General features: G+C 46.5%; 3 protein-coding genes across 3 annotated transcripts in view; 1 reads left to right on the top strand and 2 right to left on the bottom strand.

Annotated features, from left to right (window-relative positions):
• Nucleotides 1-1,097: 1,097 nt before the first annotated feature.
• On the top strand, nt 1,098-8,581 carry LOC100228799 (cystatin-A). The gene is made up of 3 exons (XM_002197483.7): nt 1,098-1,448; nt 6,290-6,391; nt 8,365-8,581. The coding sequence occupies exons 1-3, from the start codon at nt 1,383-1,385 to the stop codon at nt 8,491-8,493; spliced, it is 297 nt and encodes a 98-aa protein (XP_002197519.2). The 5' UTR covers nt 1,098-1,382; the 3' UTR covers nt 8,494-8,581.
• A 249-nt stretch (nt 8,582-8,830) lies between these two features.
• Nucleotides 8,831-13,854, bottom strand: CSTB (cystatin B (stefin B)). Its single transcript, NM_001245857.1, is given in 3 exon segments — nt 8,831-9,648; nt 10,039-10,140; nt 13,739-13,854. Coding segments are annotated over 3 exon segments (297 nt in total). The 5' UTR covers nt 13,805-13,854; the 3' UTR covers nt 8,831-9,519.
• Nucleotides 13,855-16,080: 2,226 nt separating this feature from the next.
• Nucleotides 16,081-20,013, bottom strand: part of CASR (calcium sensing receptor) — a 74,478-nt gene continuing 70,545 nt past the window's right edge. The window contains exon 7 of the mRNA XM_030266770.4: nt 16,081-19,254. Within this exon, the coding sequence (XP_030122630.4) occupies nt 17,804-19,254 (1,451 nt within the window). The 3' untranslated portion in view covers nt 16,081-17,803. The remainder of the gene's footprint in view (nt 19,255-20,013) is intronic.

The following is a 20,013-nucleotide window of genomic DNA, read 5'->3' as shown; positions in this document are numbered from 1 at the left end:
TTAATACTGTTGAGTATAGGGCTCCTATAGCCCCAGTTTCTCAGTTTCAGGGGCTTTCTACCAAAACCCCTGGTTTTGAAGTCAGATCTGAAGTACTTTTTACAGTGTCTTGTATCATTTGTTATCTGTGAGGAGGAGATTCAGTAGTATGGGCAGGACACAGATAAGTTGCTATTGCCATAAACCCACCTCTTCCTAGCAAATTCCCTAATACTGATCCCAGCAGAAATGCCTATTGCCTGTGTGCAGCACATATTCTCATTTCATCTGCTGCCATGTACCTGCCCCTACAGACTAAAAAGTGTCTGGTCTGTTCCTGATTCTCTGGTCCTTGCTCTAGAACAACATTCCTCTTATTTGCTGCTGAGGGGGATGGCAGGAATATTGACAGGGAGTAATTTTATCTGTGATCTTGAAGTGTTAGTTCTCCCTTACCAGGGAGGGTTGCTAGCAGTTATTAGCCTTCCCCCAGCTGATTCTGAGCTTTGTGCATTCACATTCATGAGGCTGATTGTGCCATGACACTGTAACTGCAGAATGAATACTTCTGACTATATGTTCTCATGTGATTTGTTTCAACAGCATACGTTGAAAATGGGACAGCTTTTGTGTTTTTTGATTGTACTTTGTCTTCCAGGAAATTGGCACTAGAGTTAAAAAGCAGATTTTATTGCACATTCAGTTGCTATTATGATTGCCTGAATGCAGCTCTTGGTTTGATGGGAAAGGAGCAGAAATACCTTGTTTTCAGTACTTACCTGAATCTGGGATGGAATTATTTTCTACTTCTGATGCTGGTGTTTACCTTGTCAGCTTTTTGGTCAGGCAGAGGGAAGTCAAGTCACTGGATGTAAGATGCTGTCTAGTTGTGTTTCCCCATTTGGAAGGATTTTGAGAGAATAAAATTTCAAGTTAAACGGGACCTACGTTAAGGCAAGTGCTGCATCATCCTCTGATCAGTAAAGGTATTGGGAAATACTGGGTGTGTCTGATTTGTTTCTCAAGATCTCCGCCTAATCTTCTGCACATGGGTGGGGAAGCAAGAAATTCCAGCTGCAGCCCAAACCGACTCTCTTTAAGATGTGGGTGACTGGAGGCTGATGTCTGCTTTTCTTTTGGATGTGAAGACCATAAGCACTTCTTTGAGTGCTTTTTACATTTATTAATAATATTGCCAGTGCTTTACATTGCTTTCCCTCCCCCTTTCCCCCTTTTGTCTCCTTCTCCAGTTCAGTAATGGTAGGCTCTGTATGTTGCAGGTCACATGGTTCTATGACACATGTGTGTGTCTGTATATATGAGATACCTGGGGACTCTGCTCAGACTGCGCTGAACTTCCCTCTTCAGAGCTGCTCACCATTTCAGAGAAGTCACTTGCCACCATGATGACTGGGGGTTTATCTGAGACCAAGCCAGCTACTCCAGAAATTCAGCAGCTTGTTAACCAGGTGAGTTGCACCCTCTCTCTAGATTAAGTTGTGTGCAAAGATGCTATTTCTGAAGCTTGTGTAAAGCCTGGGAGACTGAGACAGGTTTTAAACTGAAGAAGCTCATGCTGAAAGTGGGAATCCCCTCGACTGGCAGTGTTTTCTCAGCATTCTATTTAGGAAGTGCCTTGGTAAGACTGAGACAAACCACTTCTCTGTCTCCTCTGTCCATGGCCAGGCATGGTACTGGCTCCCTTCAGTTAATGTCTGTGTGAAGTTCCAAGCCCAGCTCTGCTATGCCAGCAGTGAGGTCACTTGTTTGAAATGAGAGGTGGCATATTGGAAGGGAAAAGGTTGTACCTGATAGAGTTAATTCCTCAGTGAAGGACTGCATAGGACAAACCAGATGCTAGTATGCAGTAAAGAATTATAAATGCAGGACAAAGCTTTTAAATTGTGTGTTCCCTGCTGGCATTATGTGTTTTCTAGAGTCACAGCTGTGATACAGGGGCTGCTGCTGGGGCAAGATGAGCTTGGCACAAGGCAGGCCACTAAGTGAGCCCAGGTGCCAGGTGGTTGGTTATAGGCAGTGGTCCTGAACTGGAGAGCTGTGTGAGCAGCACCTCACACAGATGTGATCCTCTAATGCCCTGTAGTGCAGCAGCTCTTTTCAATGAAAGTACAAAATGCATCCTGAGGAATGAAAGGGGTTTCCACCCACCCACCCAATTGTCTTCACTCTTCTGCCTCTGAAAGATGAGCTCTTGTCCCTTTGGCAATTGTACTCGGGAACTCTTTGAGAAGACAAAACCAGGAAGTAGCAGGGCTGAATGCATTGGCAACACTGCAGCACACTCACTATACCTGATGTGCAGGGCTCCCAGCTCTCTCCTTTGCTATGCCACTGAGGACAGAGTCTGCACATCCTTCGATCCAGCATCCTTCCACATCTTCCATGATCTTACAACTGAGACCAGGCAGCCCAGTATTCTGACAGGGCTCTTTTCCATAGTCTACAGATGGAGGGGATAACTTTAACATCCAGTTTACTGATTAGAAGATACTCCATGTTACTCCATGTGTCTGATTGAGCAGAGTGATACAAATATGCTGGCAACTTGATGTAGGTCTGAGTTACTCTTAGCAAAATGTAGCGACTGCAAACCCAGTTCTCTGAGGATATCAGCGTGATCTGCACTCCTGGTGTATAACACCCTCTGTGTCACCACACTGGACATCCTCAATCACTGGGAAGGGGGATGTGGGTTGAAGTCAGCTCTAGCCAGCAGTTTTCTTCAAAATGCTTTTGTCCAACCATTTAGTTTTTATACTCAGAGTTGGGCAGAGCCATGTGTTCACTCCCCACATGCTGGTCTGGCTAACTCAGGGGCATGTTCGCTTTCTCTTACTGAACTCGGGGAGTTATGCCACCACATTGTCCCCTCCACTGACAGAGCTATTTATCAAAAACACCCTGTGGCCAGCCTTTGTGTTGAGATAAAGTCAGCTCATTTGCAAAAGCTGTGATCAGTGACACCCTGCATTATTCCCTGAATTTCATGGGTGGAACCATCACCCTCCCCAGCTCCTCTGAGCCTTCTTCCATTACAGGGCTTTATTGGTCAGTCACAGCTGGGGTCACCAGAGTTTGGGACATGTACATGTGGGAGGGCTGGAGTCTGGGGTAACTGGTTAGTCAGAGATGATTTACTGCAGAGAACAAATGGATTTACTGCAGAGCAGAAATGAATGATCTACAGTTGTTTGGGAGGCACTAACTGTATTACTTTGGAGCAGTACAACTCTTCCTTCTATGCTGGCAGGAATGTTTGAAAGAACAGCACTTGCAGAGATCAGAAATTCCCTTTTACCTATGGAGGGAAGACCCTAGCAAGGGACTTGTAGCACCTTTGTGTATTTGCCATTCTTGTTTCCTCATGTTTAAGATGGGGCCAGCTGAGGGCTGTGAAATTTAATTTATGAGTCTGTAAAATGCCTCAAGCACCATACTAGATACTGAGCTTCATTTTCAATGCTGTGCTGTGTTATTTATGGGTCATCAGAAGTCTTGCAGTGTGTATTGGAGGTGTAACCACAGCACTTGGGTGTCTGTGAGCAAACAGGCACTTGAAAATGTGAATGCTGGTTTCGGGCAGTGTTAATGCCCCCAGAATACAGGGTATATACGGAATCTGAAATGTGGATAGTGCAAAGTTTGTTTGATTCCAGAAAAGGACTGATCCTAATTTTAGTGTTCTTTTGTTCTCAGTAACTTCAGGAAAATGAATACAGATTGTTCTCTGCTCTTTATTTTCTTCAAGGTGAAATTTCTGCCCTGTGCTGAGAGCAGGAGAGAGAACACTTCCTGCTCTTTCCCCCTTTCCAGAGGCTTTGGTACAGTTGTCTATGGAAAATATTCTTGTGGAAACCTTGTGCTGGGGAAATCCTGCAGTCCTTCCAGCATAGGTGTCACTATTTCATGAAGCATTTCTGGGGGCTTTTATGCTCTGCTGAGCAGGGAAGCAATTCCTATGATTTCAGTGAAGTTGTGAGAAGCATTCGCAGAACTTGGGATGCCAAGGTCTGTCTGCTCATGGGATTACACAATTATTTACTTATACCTGTGCCTTGTATCTAGCCATCATTAGTGAGCTGAGGAATGTTATTTATTTGGTCTCCCTGTTTTACAGCTGTTGCCCAAAACTGAGGAATGTGTTGGGTTTAGGATGCTGTTAGATAAGAGCTAGGAATGTTACATTTTTTCACCAGAGGATTAAGGCACTGTTTTCCTTCTTGATTTTACTGATGGCTCAGCTTGTAAATAACAAATAGGGGATATAGTGGTCAAAGGAGAGAGAGCAAAACTGGAGAGAAGTGACTTTGTTTTGTTTTATTCCGAGAGAGGAATATCATGCACCAAAAGTTGCTACTTAGGCGCATTCTAGGAGGCCCCTGCCCCAGTCAGCTGGAAGGTTGTTGGGAATTAAAATTTCCCTGGTTTGCCAGTTAGCAGCTCTTCAGCTGAAAGTATAGTTGTCTGTTCCTGAGGATAGAAACCCTGTGGAAGCTACTCAGCAGAAGAGCGGGGTAAGAGATCATGAGGAAGCTGAATAGGATGATAATTTCTGGCTCTTTGGAAATGATCTGGATGTTTCTTGGATGCTTTCTGTGGCCTTCCCGCTAGGAAGGAATGTCATGGGAGTGGCAGCCAGCTGTAGGTGCTTGTGCTGGGAAAGTTAATTAATTCAGTGGGTTCCTGTGAAACAGGTGGGTGGTGAGAAGCACTGAGGTACTGCCGGCCTGGCCCAGGGCAGCCTGAGCAGGCTGGCACTGACACTGCTCCTCTGCCCAAACTCAGTAATGCATCCGGGCATCAGTGTGGGTGTCACGTGCAGAGGGGCACTGCGCCACCCAGCCTAGGAGGGACTGTCTCTGCTTTCTGTGTGGTGGTCATGCAGTCATCATGAAATGGGAGAGTTTTTAATTCTTGGAGAAGTAAGGAAGAGCAACAGCAAAACCTTGGACTTCTGGAGGGAAGACTTTGGCAGACTGGTTGAAAGAGTCCCTTGGGAGGCAGTCCTGAAGGGCAAAGAGATCCAGGAAGCCTGGGCATTCTTCAAGAAGGAAATCCTAAAGGTGCAAGAGCAGGGTGTCCCCATGTGCCAAAAGACAAGCTGGTGGGGAAGAAGACTGGACTGGCTGAACAGAGGGTTTTAGCTGGAACCCAGGGTAAAAGATAAGAGTTTATAAGCTATGGAAGATGGGGCAGGCAATTCAGGAGGATTACAAAGGTGTTGTGAGGTTATGTAGAAAGTCAGAAAGGCAAAACCCCTATTAGAACTTAACTCTGCTCACTGCCAAAAGCAATGACAAAAACTGTTCTTAAGAATACATAAGCAACAAAAAGAGGGCTAAGGAGAATCTCCATCATTTGCTGGATGTTGGGGAAATCATTGTCACAAAAAACTATAAAAAAGGATGAGGTACTTAAACCCTTCTTCATCTCAATCATTAGTAGTCAGACCAGTTGTCCTAAGGGTACCAGCTCCCTGAGCTGGAAGACAGAGACAAGGAACACTACGAAGCTCCCACAATCCAGCAGGAAACAGTGACCTGCTTCTCCAGGTGTAAATCTATGTGGCTGGATGGAATCCACCTGAGGGTACTGAGGAAGCTCATGGAAGAGCTCTCCAAGCCATTGTCCATGGATTACCAGTGGTCCTGATGAATCAGGGAGGTCTCACACAACTGGAGTTTGGCTAATTTGATGCCCCTCTAAAAGAACATCTACAAGAATGGTAGGAAGGAGGATCCAGGGAACTACAGACCTGTCAGGCTGAGCTCAGTTCCAGGGAAGGTCAAGGAACAGCTCATCCTGAGTGCCATCACACAGCGTGTGCAGCAACCACGGATTCAAGCCCAGCCAGGATGGGTTCATGCAAGGCAGGTTCTGCTTGACCAACCTGATCTCTCCATGACATGTTGAGCGGATGAGGGAAAGGCTGTGGATGTTGTTTCCCTGGACCTTAGTAAAGCCTGAGACTCCAGTTCCTGCAGCTTTCTACTGAAGAAGCCTGGACAGATGCACTGCTCACTGGGTGAAAAAACTGGCTGGAGGCCGGGCCCGGGGAGAGGTGGTTGCATCTGGCTGGTCTGAGGTGGTGCACCCAGGGCTCCGTGTTGGGGCCAGCTCTGATTAACATCTTTATTGATGATTTGGACAAGGGGTTTGAGGGTCCTCTCAGTCACTTTGTGGAGATTCGTTATGGGAGTATGTGTGAAAGGATGAAAATTGGAGTTGTATATGTGAAAAAAATCCCCAAGTATCAACCTGCCAATCATTTTTCCCTTTCTTTTTACAGGTGAAGCCACAGTTTCAAAGCCAGGCAAACACGAACTGTGCTGACTTTACAGCCATAGTATATAAGACTCAAGTGGTTGCTGGGACCATGTACTTTATTAAGGTTTGTATATCTTGTAGGAGTGTTTTGGAATGAAATTATACAGGTGACTGGCAGAGTGGCTTACAGCTAGAAAGAGAGCAAACATAATAGGAAACTGTCTGAGTAACAGAAGTGGGGACTACCTCCAAATGCTTATTAAATTCCTCTGTTTGGCACTACTGTAAGCAGGAATATAAATATAAAAAAATTGCTGTGCTTATTTAGATGTGACTGGTAAGCTTTTTGGGATCATCCCCCTCAAGCACTATAGACTGCTTTCCCAACTCAAATTATTTCAATGAGTATAACTAGTCTCCTGTTTCCTTTCAAGGCAGAATAATATCCGAGTCCTTCAGTTGTGTTTGATGGGATGAAATTGAAATCAGCTTAAGGAACTGATGGAAAAATAGAGTCAATTTTGTAATGCAGTGCACACATCTGCTGGCTAGTTTTGCATGCAAGTAGGTGTGTTGATGTTTTGGTTCTGTGTCAGGTGCTGCAGAGGTACAGCCTGCCTGCTGGTTCTTTCTGTATTTTCAAAACCCCCTCTCTGCTGCAGAGAAAAAATGGGTAATGCTTAATTTGGAGCCCTCTGATAGCACCATTCCTTCTCTACTGGAAACCCTGACCGATGGATGTGAGCAGCTTTCTGTGAAGTAGCACAGAAGAAACGGCTGGGGGTATTTTTCCTCTGAAGGCCAGCAAGCACTGCTGAGCAGCAGGCTGGCCTTTGGAGCAGAGCAGGCATGGCCTGTGACTGCTGAAACCTCACATGTATGTGTGGGCATGCGCCTGACAGGGTATGTCATATTCCAAGGGAATGGGAATAATTTATTAGAGGAATTGGCCTGTAAAATCTGGGGGAGAGTAATTCTGCAGAGAGACACTGTGAGCATTAGCTCCACACTTCTCATACTTAGTTGATATCAGGAAGGACAGGTGCTGCCAAACCTTCGTTTTTCCCAGGTGCTTCCTTAAAAGAACTCTTAACTCAGAAACAAAGATTGATGTATTACTGAACTTTGAAGAAATCCATTTGTAACACTGGAAATGGATGATTTGTCTCTTCTTTCCGAATTTTACCAGTGATGGAAAACAGTTCCTCATTTTAGCATTTAACAAGATTAATTCTTTTATATTTCTGAATCTTCCACCTCACTGATGTTTTACCAGCAGACTTACAGCTGAGCTGCAACCCAGACCAAGCACAGTGCCCCACTGCAGCCACCACAAAGCACGTAAAAACCTCTTGGAGCCTCCGGCATTAAAGTTGCCGTGTTCCTCACTGAGGGAGAGTTTGGCACCTGTTGTGTTTGGCTCTCTAAGAATGAAATTTTACAGCTTCCTACCAAGTCTTTATGTGAGGACTTTCTAGGAGGGAAGACAAATTTCTTTGTAAGAGTATTTATTGCAGGCACTCCCATGCACTCCCAAAAGCACTGGGGTACATCAGGTTCCCTGTTCAGGCACTGGTGTGTTTGGAATAACTCTGCAGACCAGGGATCCTGGCTTTCAGGTTGTCATTGCTTCTCAGGACCATGTGCAGGTCTTTATGTATTAGATCTTTCTGTACCCTTTGGGAGCTGACATGGTGTTTGCACTGTGTCCCACCCCCAAATCATGGAGGTTTCCTCATTGTCTCCTACGAGTGTTTCAGGAGGTTGTGAGAAAACGTGCTGCCATCCTGGTGACTGAAATAGGACACCATCAAAACCTGTCTCCTGTTGCATCTTCTGGTGCTTCCACACCCAAGCAGTTCTGCTCATTCTCCCTTCACCTGAGTCTGAGGGTTTTTAATAGTTTTCTACAGATGCAGACAGTTTCTGCCACCAGTTACTATCCAGACTTTGATAAGAGCTGTTGAAGTAAAAATGAAGGTACATCTAAAATTAAGATCCTAGCAAAGATGTTCTTTCAAAAATGTAAAGAACAGCCTTTTGTTTGAACCTGCTTTGAGCCCATGATCCTCACTTGCCTATTCTTTTGGTTTCTAGGTCCAAGTTTCTGATGGTGAATATGTCCACTTAAAGGTGTTTGAGAGTCTTCCTCATGAGAACACAGGTCCCAGCCTTGTTGGTTTTCAGACTGGCAAAACCAGAGATGACCCTCTGACCTACTTCTAAGACATGATGTGTTGCAGTGCCTCACCTCTGCAAATCCTATGGGGATTCTGCCCATGACAGTAAATAAAATAAGTAAATAAAATAATAATGTCCGTATTTTCCTTTTGCTGCTGATATACCTGCAAGGGTCTAGTTATCTTTCCTGTCTGTCACAAGACTAAAACAAAGTATTTCTAATTAAGACATAGAATAAACATAACCTTACCTGGAATATAAAAAATACTTAAGGGAAAAAAGCTGGAATATAAAAAAACTTAAGGAAAAAAGCTGAGCAAGATAATAACCAATAGTGAAAACCAAAGAAGAGAACACTAAAGCACCAGTCAAAGATGCCATCTCAAGTCAAAAGAAATGTTTATTGTTAAAAATGCATAAATGCTCATCCAGCTTAAGTTCCTTGCCAGGACTTTTCCATAGGACCAAGATCATAAGCAAGCTGGTTTGGTATTTTAAACTCACACACCCTCTACGGGACATTACATGCTACTGCTGCAAGAAGATGAGCACGATTACCAAGGGAATGTTTGTTTCAAGCTACTGTAAGCCTCTTTCTCTTCCTTACAAAATTGCTTCAGCTCGAGTCTCTCATCAGGTCTTTGCCCATAAAATACAAAGTACAATTTAAATCTCCACATATATTCACAATTGCAAAACAACACAGAAAAGACCGAGGCTTTTCTTTTGTTCCTTGCTGCAAATATATGAGTACTGGTGTCATTCCCCTCCTGATTTCCAGACCAAGGAAGTCCACAAACAGTATTCTCATTAAGTTGCACTAAAGCCTAAGTTAAGTTGCAATAAAAGTAGGATTTACATTAGTGCAGGTAATAGGAGAACCCTGTGACTCTCAGGTTTGGAGATTGCACAGGAAGAGAATGGCATAAAAGAAATTGATTTTTCCACCATGATAAAAAAAAAAAAAAAAAAGACACATTTTTCCACCTTTGCTGGCACAGGACTCAACATTTTGCAGCCTGTAGAAAATGCACATAAGAACCAGCGAGGGAAACACAGCAGAGAAGGTTGCTAGAAAAAAGCCAGTTCATCATGCTTTGTCTTGCTGCCCTGGTAGCTGTGGAGGCTCAGCTGCTCATTCTCGTGGGGGAGGCTCTTGAACACCCGCAGGTGCAGGAACTCCTCATTCCCAACATGGACCTGCAAAGCATGAAACCCAGTGAGAAGATCCCTGCAGGAAGAGCAACCTGCAGCAGGAGGGGTGGCAGAGGCTGTGCTGGTTCGAGGATGGAGCAGCACACAGGCAGTAAGAAAAAACCACTGGCTTGTTTCAAACCGGACTAGGAGCCATGACTTTGCAGAAATACCACCTAATCTTCCCATGAAAATGGAGAAAAGATGATCTCTCTGTTTAACAGATATGGAGTAGGGCTGGGAGGTGGATATTTGTGGCTTTTTAATGTACAATTTTTTTTCTTATTAAGGTCAAATTATAAACATTCTCCTCTAGTTAAGAAAGGGAAAAACCCACCATTCCAAAGATTATACACATTAATAGAAAAGAAACAACCCAGGTTGTTGTTGCTCTACCTTGATGAAGTAGTTTGTTCCAGCAACCACCTGAGTTTTAAACTCCACTGCAGTGAAGACATCAAAGGTCTTCCCTTCTTTTTCTTCTAGCTGAGCTTTTACCTTAAGGAAACAATAGATTCTTTAAGGCTGATGCAAGATTCAAGTATTTAGGACTTAAGGCTTACAGTTCACTGCTGCTGAATTCCCAGACACAGAGTTACCACTTTTCCTAAGACATCAAAAGATCAAAATGAATCATGTTAAGTTTTGTGTGAGAGCAGGACCAGGAATCTACAGAGGTAGCAAACTGAGTCAGAGCTGGGAGTCAGTCACTATAGGCTGACACCAAGTCTGGAAAACACTTGACAGTTCTTTCAGCGTGTCTGCTGGAATCTGTGTTTTCAAATTGCAAAACAGTGCTCAAGAAGTCAAAATAACCTGTTCAGTACCCAAGAGGGAGCCATGAACTCCTGAGATGCAGCTCTTCTCTCCTGCACTGGGCACTCTAGCACATTGTGGCTGTATGGAAAAATCTTAGTCAGGAAAGCAGATTTCAGCCTTTGTTTTGCAAGCCAAGATGAGTTCGTCTTAAGAGTCCTTGCTTGAAAGTCCTTGCCTGCTCCAGGCTGCACCTCCTGCACTGCATCATTGCACAGCCCTCCCTTCACTCCCAAGGCAGTGGTACCAGCAATGAGTAGATCCTCCAGCTATATGGGGTACTTCTCCTTTTCCTAAATTCAAGGAAAATAGATACATCTGCACTCCTGCCTAAATCCCCCAGGCTTCCTTGGGGAAAAACAAGTGCCAGCTTGTCACTGGTCAGGTGCTGTAGGTGAAGCAGGAACAGAAGAACCATTCCTGCAACGGGGTGTGTTCTCCCACCTCTCCAACTCCCAGAACTCTGGTGCCTTTTCAGAGACCATCCTGTCCCTGAGAGCTGTGTCCATGCTTTTTATCTTCTCTCAGAGGCCATACCTCTACACTTCCTCCAGGTTATGATCAGTATGTCGTCACAAGCAAGATAATGATGTTTGAACACTTTCCTGTTTGTTCTTTACCATATGGAAATCCAAGCTGCATTCTAAGATGCACCTGAAGAAACACCATGATTCACTCCTGCCTCCTCCCCTTTTCCCGAGTCAGAGGTTGGAGCAAGTGCTCAGTTTTCATCACACTTTTACAAATTTTAAGCAGCAGGGCAGACACAGGTCTCCCACTGGCCCTGTCCTGTCCTGTGCTCCTTTAGCAATCTTAGGCACTGGGCAGCTTTGGTTTCTGAGGTCACTCAATCACTCCAGCTCAGCACATTTTGTATTTCCATCAGGAAGCTGAACACTGGACCCTGGCTACAGACAGCTCAGAGTCCTGCAGCTGCAAGCTTATCAGGGTGTTTGTGAGTCACCACAGCATGTGACAAACCAGCATCCTGCCTCAGGGTGCAGAGGGAGATCCCAGACAGAAATACTCTCCCAAAGACCTGGTTCTTGATCTCTGTCTGGATTTGGGAATCCTGGAGGACAGGAGCCAGCACTGTGTCCTAGTGGTACAAAGTTAATGGCATACTGGGCTGCATCAACAGGAGCCTAGCCAGAAGACAGGTGAGTGATTATTACCCTTTACTCGGCCTTTGTTAGAAAATGTGCCCCCAGTACAAGCCAGACACCAATGAACTGTAGTGAACCCAGTGAAGGGTCACCAGGAGCACTCATGAGCACACCAGGATGGCTAGAGCACTTGTGCTGTGAGGAGAGGAAGAACATGAGCTTACTCAGGGAAGAGAAAGCTTTGAAGAAAACTTTCCAGTACCTACAAGAGGCCAGGGTCTTTACAGGGACGAAACTTTCCACATGGCAGAAGAATGAGACACAGTGGTCATAAACTGAAACTGGAGGTTCAGGCTGGATATAATGAGAAACCTTTCCCCTGAGGACTGCACTACAGCAGGAGTCTATCCTTGGAAGTTTTCAAGACTGACAGGACAAAGTTGTGAGCAGCCTGAGGATGCTGACCCTGTGCTCATGCAGGAGGTGCAGTCCCTTCCCACCCAAACAATCCATGATTCAGTCACAGGGCTGGAAATGATCATGCCCTGAAGACTCTCCACTGCCCTGCATGGCCTATTTGCCCTGCACTGCCAGAGCAGTTAAATAAAAAGCAGATGGCTCACAATCACCCTGGACAAGCTCTGCCACAATTACCAGTGAGGAGCCAAAGCTGAACAGGCCTGTGTGGAAATCCCTGTCGTGAGGAAGCTGTTCCTATGGGATTATTCCTAAGACAGACACTGCCAAAGGAAGCCTTCCTGCCCTGTGTGACACTACACCCACTGTGGGTCACAAAACTGAACAACATTTGGCCATCACAAGGATTCTTATGAAACTGTAAAATGAAAGCAAGAACTGGAAAAGCAGGAACAGGGAATATGTTTATGGCAAGCAAACTGGCAGGCTCTAATAAATTTCCAAAAAGACCTGACTTTAAACAAACAAAATTATTTGAGAAGGCTACCTCGATTTAACAAAACTAATGTTTTCTCCAGCAGTGTCCAGATGAGGATATGAGTGCATGGGCAAGTTTCAAGTTTGAGTTTTCCCACCTGTATTTCATTAAAGGAAGTAATTTAAACTGGCAGTCAAACCAAGCTGGATAAACTTTAAAAGTATTTAGGTGATTTAAATGAAAACACGAGTTTTTTTGTTAATTCTGCTCACTTCTGAATCCAACAGGATTTTGTTTTTGGATTACCAAACCACTGCAGTGTGCTAGAGAACAGAAAGTCAGGATTTCAAACCTAGTTTTAAGCCCATGTTAATTGCATATCTGCATTACCTTTAACATGACATGTAAGCCTTTTCAGGTCAAAGCAATAATTGCAACTCTCAGCAATTCTCAATTATGTGCTTATTACTGCAAACTCAGGCTGGTGCTTAGGAGATGCACATTTCTCCCTTTTCCTAAAACACAGAATCCTCAGACTGTACAAGGCAAACGTTAATTTCAGTAGCTGTTGTGCCTCTGGGTGCTCTGTATGTGTTTGGGAACTCCTCCTGCCTGGGGAACAGGCCCAGGCAATGACAAAGTGTCAGAAGCTGGAGCGCATCCTTAATTTTTGCTCTCTAGATTACCATATCTTAGCCGATAAAGGCAAAAAGCAGAAGGAACTTGAGTTTCCATGACAAAAAGAAGAACGTGTGGTTTGAAAGAACTTAGTTGCACGATGGCGTTTTTAGAGTAAAAGCATTTGCTCCAATAACACGAGCAGTAATCTCAGGTACTGTAAGTAGTATCAGGATTTGGTGCTGAATTCTGTGTTGGGGAAAAGCAAACGCAGCGAAGAGCTTTCTTGCTTATTCCACGTTTCACCCCCTCAAAAATAAATACAACAAACAATCCCCCCTTTCCCAGGCAAAGAACAAACACCCAAACCCCAAACGCATGCACAGATTCTGTAAGCAGCACAGGAGCTCGCTCCCCGAGCTCAAGGCAATGGCTCTGCCGAGTTTCCCCGCGCTGCCCACGGTCCCTCGGAGCCAGGCGGGCACAGGGAAGGAGCTCCGGGAGCCGCCGGCTGCTCCGCGCACTCCCCATGCCTTCCCCCCTTAACACCGGGGGCGGTGTCTCGGCGTTCAGCCGCGGAGCAATGGCCGAGCACACGCTGGGCCCCGCACGGGCCTTCCCCGCCTGCGGGACCCTCCCGGGCCGCGCCCCGGCCGCTCACCTGCTCCGCGATCCGCTGCGTCTCCTCGGTGGCGGGCCGGGCCGCCGAGGCACCCCCGCACAACATGGCAGCAGCAGCAGTGCTACGCTCCGCTCCGGCCGGGGCTGCCCCTCGGGAGCGCCGGGGCGGTGCCGGGGCGGTGCCGGGCCCGGGCTGGAGCCCGCGGGCGGGGCGCGGCGGGCGGGAGCGGCCGGGCACGGCTCCGCCCAGCCGGGCCGGGGGTCAGCGTGGCCCAGCGGGATGGGCGCTGCCCCGAGGCTGATTGAAGACAAAACCAGCCGAAAGCGACACTCTCTGCCGGCAGAATTTATTCTGCGGCCTGCACAGAAGGGCTGCAGCCGCTGCTCAGCGAGCGGCGCCTCCGTTCCAGCCCCGCGAGGGGACAGGGCTGCCGCCCTCAGCCGCTGCGGGTTCCCTTCCCCGCGCCGCCTCTCCCCGCAGCGCCCTGCTCCCTCTCCGGACTCCCTCGCTCACCGCGTTCATCATTCCCTCTCCCACGCTGATTTTGCCGCTCCTCAGCCAGCAAGCTGAAGGTGGTACTGAATTATCCAGCCCCTGGGACATCCCTGGGGAAATTTTAGTTTGAATGTTCAGGTCTTTACCTAAATTTCCCCACAATTTAAACATCCAGACTTGCAAAACCAACAACAAACACCTACCTTCCTCCTCCCACTTTGCAGCACCCCTTGGTAAAGTTGGTCAATATAAACCTAAATTTAACAATAGCAGGTATTGCAAACTGAACAGAGCTCACGGATTGACAGGGAGGACATGGTGAAATATAATGAAATATAATGGGGAAGGTTTTCTTTCCTCTGGTATCATCTATAAATAAATCCTCTGCTGGGGCTTTCAGTAGGCAGAGTTCTGCCAGGTTTGTCAGGAGACTGGGAATGAAGAATTGGGCTCTTCACTGGGATGGTTCCCAAGTTTTCCAGTGGAAATCCCACCAGAGAGCTGATACACTGTTGTTGTTTCACACTGGACAGTTCATGAAACCTCACACTGAGGCAAGCTTTCCAGTGGATTTTTGAGCCATGGTAGGTGGGATGAGGCATTCACGTGGCATCTTCTGGTCGGAAATGTCAGTGGAGGTTCTCAGGCTTTCAACAGAAGAATGTTCCCCAACATGACTTCATAAGTGTTGTCATGTGTGATACACTGATAGGCTTTTTGGACAGGTGCCTGACTAAGCCTTCTCGTCTCCTGGACTTGACAGGATGAGAATATATCCTCCTCTCCGTGCATGGGAAAAGGGGTTTGGCTACAAAGCACCTTCCCAAAGGGGTCCTTTTTTACTGAACTTCCCTTGTGTCCAGCGTGTGTGTCACTGCTATCAGCTGCAGCAGCAGCTCTCATGCAGCATTGGAGCTGCAGGCCCAGGGCTCCATGTATGAGAGCAGAGACGGTGAAAGGGGCTTCCCCAGCAAATACAGCACTGTTGGCCATGCTAAAAAATGATTGTAGCTCTTGGAGACTCATTGTGTGCCAGGGTATAAATTCCTTTTAAGTAAATGTAAAGAATTAAAAACACCCAAGGAATGAAAAGCACCCAAATGCATAGCTAGTATACATAGCTAGTGAATATTGCCCTCCAGACAAGGCAGTTGATGGTGACTTTCTGTTTCTTACATTGCCCGTGTTTGTACACAGTCTTTGGTTTGCACAAGTAAATGGTGTTATTTTCATTTCACTCATTGAACTCTTACATGTTTCAGTGCTGTCAGCTTCACTTCAGGGGTTGTTGAGCTGGGTTTGCTCCAGTAGGAATGATTCACTAGCACTAAAACTACTCGGCTATTGGAATTTTTGGAAGTGTAGGCCATAACCAAAATGCCTTTTTTAGACCTCTCTGCCATCTACTGCTAATCCCTGTTTGTGCAGTTAGATTCAGGAGCCCCTGGAGCTCAATTCCCTACCCTAAACTGAGCCCACGGCCACAGTCAGCAGCCTGGGGAAGGAACCTATGTTTTAGAAGCAGTAAGCATCTCTTGGCTGGGTCCAGGGGCAAAATGTAGTTTCCAGAATTTCGGCTGGAAAGATTTGTGTTTTCAAGATCACTTTCTCCCCCCCACCCCCCCCCAATCATCTGAGTCAGATTTTTAATCAAATATTGTGATTTGCAAGCCTTGTACTTATAGTTGAGTTGGTCCTTATGTGGTGTAGTTAAAATTTGAGCCCACTCCAAGGGGGATGTAACAGATCAACAAAAGGGTTAAAACAACTTGTCTGAATAGCCTGCTTCTTCTTTGGGTTCTGGACTTCCACTTTGCTCCTGTAAGTCAAAACTTCTCTTCCTTGTCAACACATGGAGGTGGGAAAACAAAGTTTTTATACAGAAATCTCTCCTGTAAGTTTTATTTGCCTGCCCTGGCAGAAGAACAACCAAGCAAAAACAATAACAAGAGAATTGTGGTGTTTCCCCCAGTGCATTCGAACACAGTCCTTTTGTCTCTGCTCACACTGAGCTGCAGGCCCATCTACCTTTCTTGAAGAGTTCTAGACTACCTTCATGCTCAATGAGGGAGGGTACTGACATCTTCCTGACAGATGCTTGATCTTCCATGGGGAATCTGGGAAGAGGGAATTAAATTCTGCAATGTAACCCTAGCCCTCCCTCCCAGGCTGTCCAGGGATGTTTCTTCTCTCATCAGGCTGCAACAAATCTCTCTGCAAATGACTCTCTTCAACTTTTCCAGCACAAATCAAAAAGAACAAGGCATGCCTTGAAAAACCAGGAGCACCTATGTCTGCTTTAGGAAGAGTAGGACAAGAATAATCAACTTCTGCTATGCTCTCTACTGACATCCTTAGTGTTTTTCTTTAGGTACAGTCCACCATTCTTGTGTTAGGTCCACCTCTCTTCAGATTGGGAAATAACCTAGTAGGTGGCCTTTAGGAGCAAAACTGTATCCAGTTCATCCGTTTGTCACTTATGTGTGTCTAAGAACCTAGGCCTGAATGTCTTTCTCACCCAATCATCTACCAGCACGCACACTTCAGATATTCACCTGCTCTGGTGATCCCATTACCTCCTCCATCCCTAACTCCTCCATTTCCCCTTGTTTCATTTGCTGTGTCAGGCCCACCAGTACCGCCAGGACTGTTGCAATGTTCCGTGTAGGTGTGAGGCAGATTAATACAGCAAAGCACAACACTGACCATGGAGTGAAAGGGTTAGCCATGTATGCCTTGTGGGAATAGTACAGCAGCAACACTTGGTTAAGCACACAACTATTAGCGACATAATCAGGGATACATCTCATTGTGCTTTTGCAGCGTTCTCTGGGAGGGATTTACAAGCTGTTCTCCCCCTCCACCAAAGCAGGCAGGATGGAGGTAAAGCTATTCCAGTTGGAGGAAACCAGTAGGAACCTAAGTAGCTTGGTCTAGTGCAATGGAGTCTACGGAGAGTATTGTCCGGTATTTCCCGTTGGGCTGAAAGGAGAGACTGGGACATTACTAAATATAAATAGCAGGGCGCTCTGTCACATTAAATACTTTACATGTTCACACCCTTGGCTGTACACAGCATGCAGGATGTTGGGGGCTTTTTTATTTTCCCCATGACTGTGCTTTCCTGAAGTGAAACTGTGTACCTTGCTTTTGTAGAGCTGAGAGTCCTGACGCACATGGTTACAGATCACATATACTGGATAAAGAGGGAATATCATACATAGTGGGAAAGAGGAATATTATACATAAATGTAAAAGCAGGGTATAGTGGAATTGCCTAGTGCCTCCCATAGTCAGCTGAGTTGCAGTCTGGCAGGAAAAGCTTACGGAGGCGAGGCAGCATGCAGACTTCTGCTTAAGCCCCACCAGAGGCGATCTTCACTTGTCCTTCTGAGATGTCCTGGTTTCAATAAAGCAAATGCAAATTCAGTCCAAGGCTCCCCAGACACAGTCCTTCCTCTGGAGGCACATGTGCTACCCTGCCGACGCTAACTTTAAGGTATGGTGGGGCTGTGTCACAGCAGTGTGTCTTTGTTACCTTTCCCATTCAGAAGCAAGAGGTGAGCAAGTTCCTCTTGGGCCTGGTGTACTTTTTGCAATCTTCTTTCGTTAGGAATGTACCGTATTCTCTGTGACAGAGCCACCTCCGGTGCCTATAAAATTTCGGGAGTTAACCGATGGCAGGGAAGGCTCTGCCTCAGGGCTTGGTTCCTCTTCTTTGTTGTCTCCTGCCACTGACTCCTGTGAGCTGGTTTCTGGGCTGGAAGCTGCCTGGAAGCCAGGCTCAGCCCCGAGGGGCTCATTGATCTGCAGGGGAAGCAGGGCCCGGTGCCGCATCAGGCTGTCGTCACTGTTCTGGGCCTCCAGCGAGTTCCGGCGCTTGGCGTTCCTGTTGGCCATGGCGTTCTTCTGTGGCTCCTCGAAGCTCAGCGACAGGGTCACCGTTCCGCTCCCAAAGCTGACTTTCTGCTTGCACCCGCGCTGCTGCTGGCGCTGCCGCTCGGCACAGGCTGGTAGAGGAAAAGGGTCCTCGTGGTTGCTCTTGCTGCTGATGGAGGAGGAAGGGGTGGAGCCGGTGGAGCCCCCCAGGCTGTTGGAGCGCTTGCGGGACACGTTGCTCCGTCTCAGTGTGGCCCTGGCAGCCACTTTGAAAGCGTGGGCAGCTGTGCTGCAGCGCACCTCCTCAATTGTGTTGCGGGAGGGCTTGAAGAGGATGATGTAGACTTTGTTGAAGAAGATGCAGGCCAGAAGCCCAAAGCTGGCAGCCAGTATTGCAATCACCTCCACAGCAGACACGAACTTGCCATACGTGCTGGCGTAAGCAGGAATGAAGGAGATCCAGACGATGAAGAATATCAGCATGCTGAAGGTGATGAACTTGGCCTCGTTAAAATTCTCAGGCAGCTTTCGAGACTTGAAGGCAAAGAAGAAACAGATGGCTGCCAGTAGGCAGGTGTAGCCAATGAGGAAACCGAGGGCCATCAGGGAGCCTTCGTGGCAGGTGATAAATATGATCTCATCCTCCAGTTCATGGTTTCGGTAACTGGATGGTGGGGCTGTATAGAGCCAAATCACACAGATGACAATCTGCACAAACGTGCACAAGAATACCAGGAGGAACTGAAGGTTGAGGCCCCACCACTTTCGGTGGAGACTTGTGGGGATCTTTGCCTCAAAGACAAGAAGGACACGGTTGGTTTTCACCAGGATGCAGGAGATGCAGAGGACAAAGCTGATGCCAAAAGCTGGCTGCCGCAGACGACAAGTCCAATTCTGGGGCTCACCAATGAAGAACAATGAGCTGGAGAAGCAGCATAGCAAGGAAAAGAGGAGGAGGTAGGATAGCTCCCGGTTTGTGGCCTTAACGATGGGTGTGTTCCGAAATTTGGTGAAGACTCCCAGAACAAAAGAAGTCAGGAAAATTCCAAGCACAGCAAAGAGAGTCAGAGCAATACCAAAGGGCTCGGTCCAGGCCAGAAACTCTATCTGCTTGGGGATGCAGGACGTGTGGTTCTCGTTGGACCAGTAATCCTCAGGGCACTTGTCACAGGCACTTGCATCTGAAAAAGAAGTGACAAGGAGAGGGAAAGTTTGTCAGAATGAGAAGCTGAAGTGTAACATATATGGCAGCTACACACTAGCCTTGATCTTAAACATACGGAGAGTTGCACTCCTGTGCGCAGATCCCAGAGTCATGTATTAATGCCTCAGAGTTTCTTACTCTGAAACAACCAACCTCCCATGGGCCATATAGCAAAACACAAAGCATGCTTGGTTCTGGCTTAAAAGAAGTCCTGCCTCTGCACTCATGGTTTTTTGTAATCCATTTCTTGGCAAAACTTTGCAAACTTTGATTGCTATCAGCTCTTACACAGGCTCTGGTTTTCCCTCTTCCTTGTTCCTTTACTTTATCTTCTACTTCTGTCTGTCTTCATACCTCTCACACTTTTATCATCATTTGAATATCCTGCCTTTTTCTATTACAGAGAAAATTAAAAACGTGCTTGTCTCCTTAAATGCTTCAAAAGCCTATTTCATATTCCATGGAGGCAAGTCTTAGTGTTTAAATTGCTCTTCCCTGAAGGCAGGCAATGCCCTTGACTTGCAGCTCATTCTCGTTTCATGTTGGAATGCCAGGGAAAGATGTGTCTTAATAACCGGTTGCTTCTGCTCTTCCTCTTTGACTCAAATGGGTCTTGTGCTCTAGCAGGGAAGGTCACAACTCTTTTGATGGCAGTAGAAAGGGGTTGAGAGCAGAGAGTTGGAGGTCTCAACTTACCTCTGCTTTTGGGATCCCAGAAGGATAGCAAGGGGCTGCA

Source organism: Taeniopygia guttata, chromosome 1 (assembly GCF_048771995.1).
Source record: "Taeniopygia guttata chromosome 1, bTaeGut7.mat, whole genome shotgun sequence".
Taxonomy (NCBI): domain Eukaryota; kingdom Metazoa; phylum Chordata; class Aves; order Passeriformes; family Estrildidae; genus Taeniopygia; species Taeniopygia guttata.
Note: the sequence above shows the minus strand (reverse complement) of the source record. Positions and strands in the feature narration are given on the sequence as shown.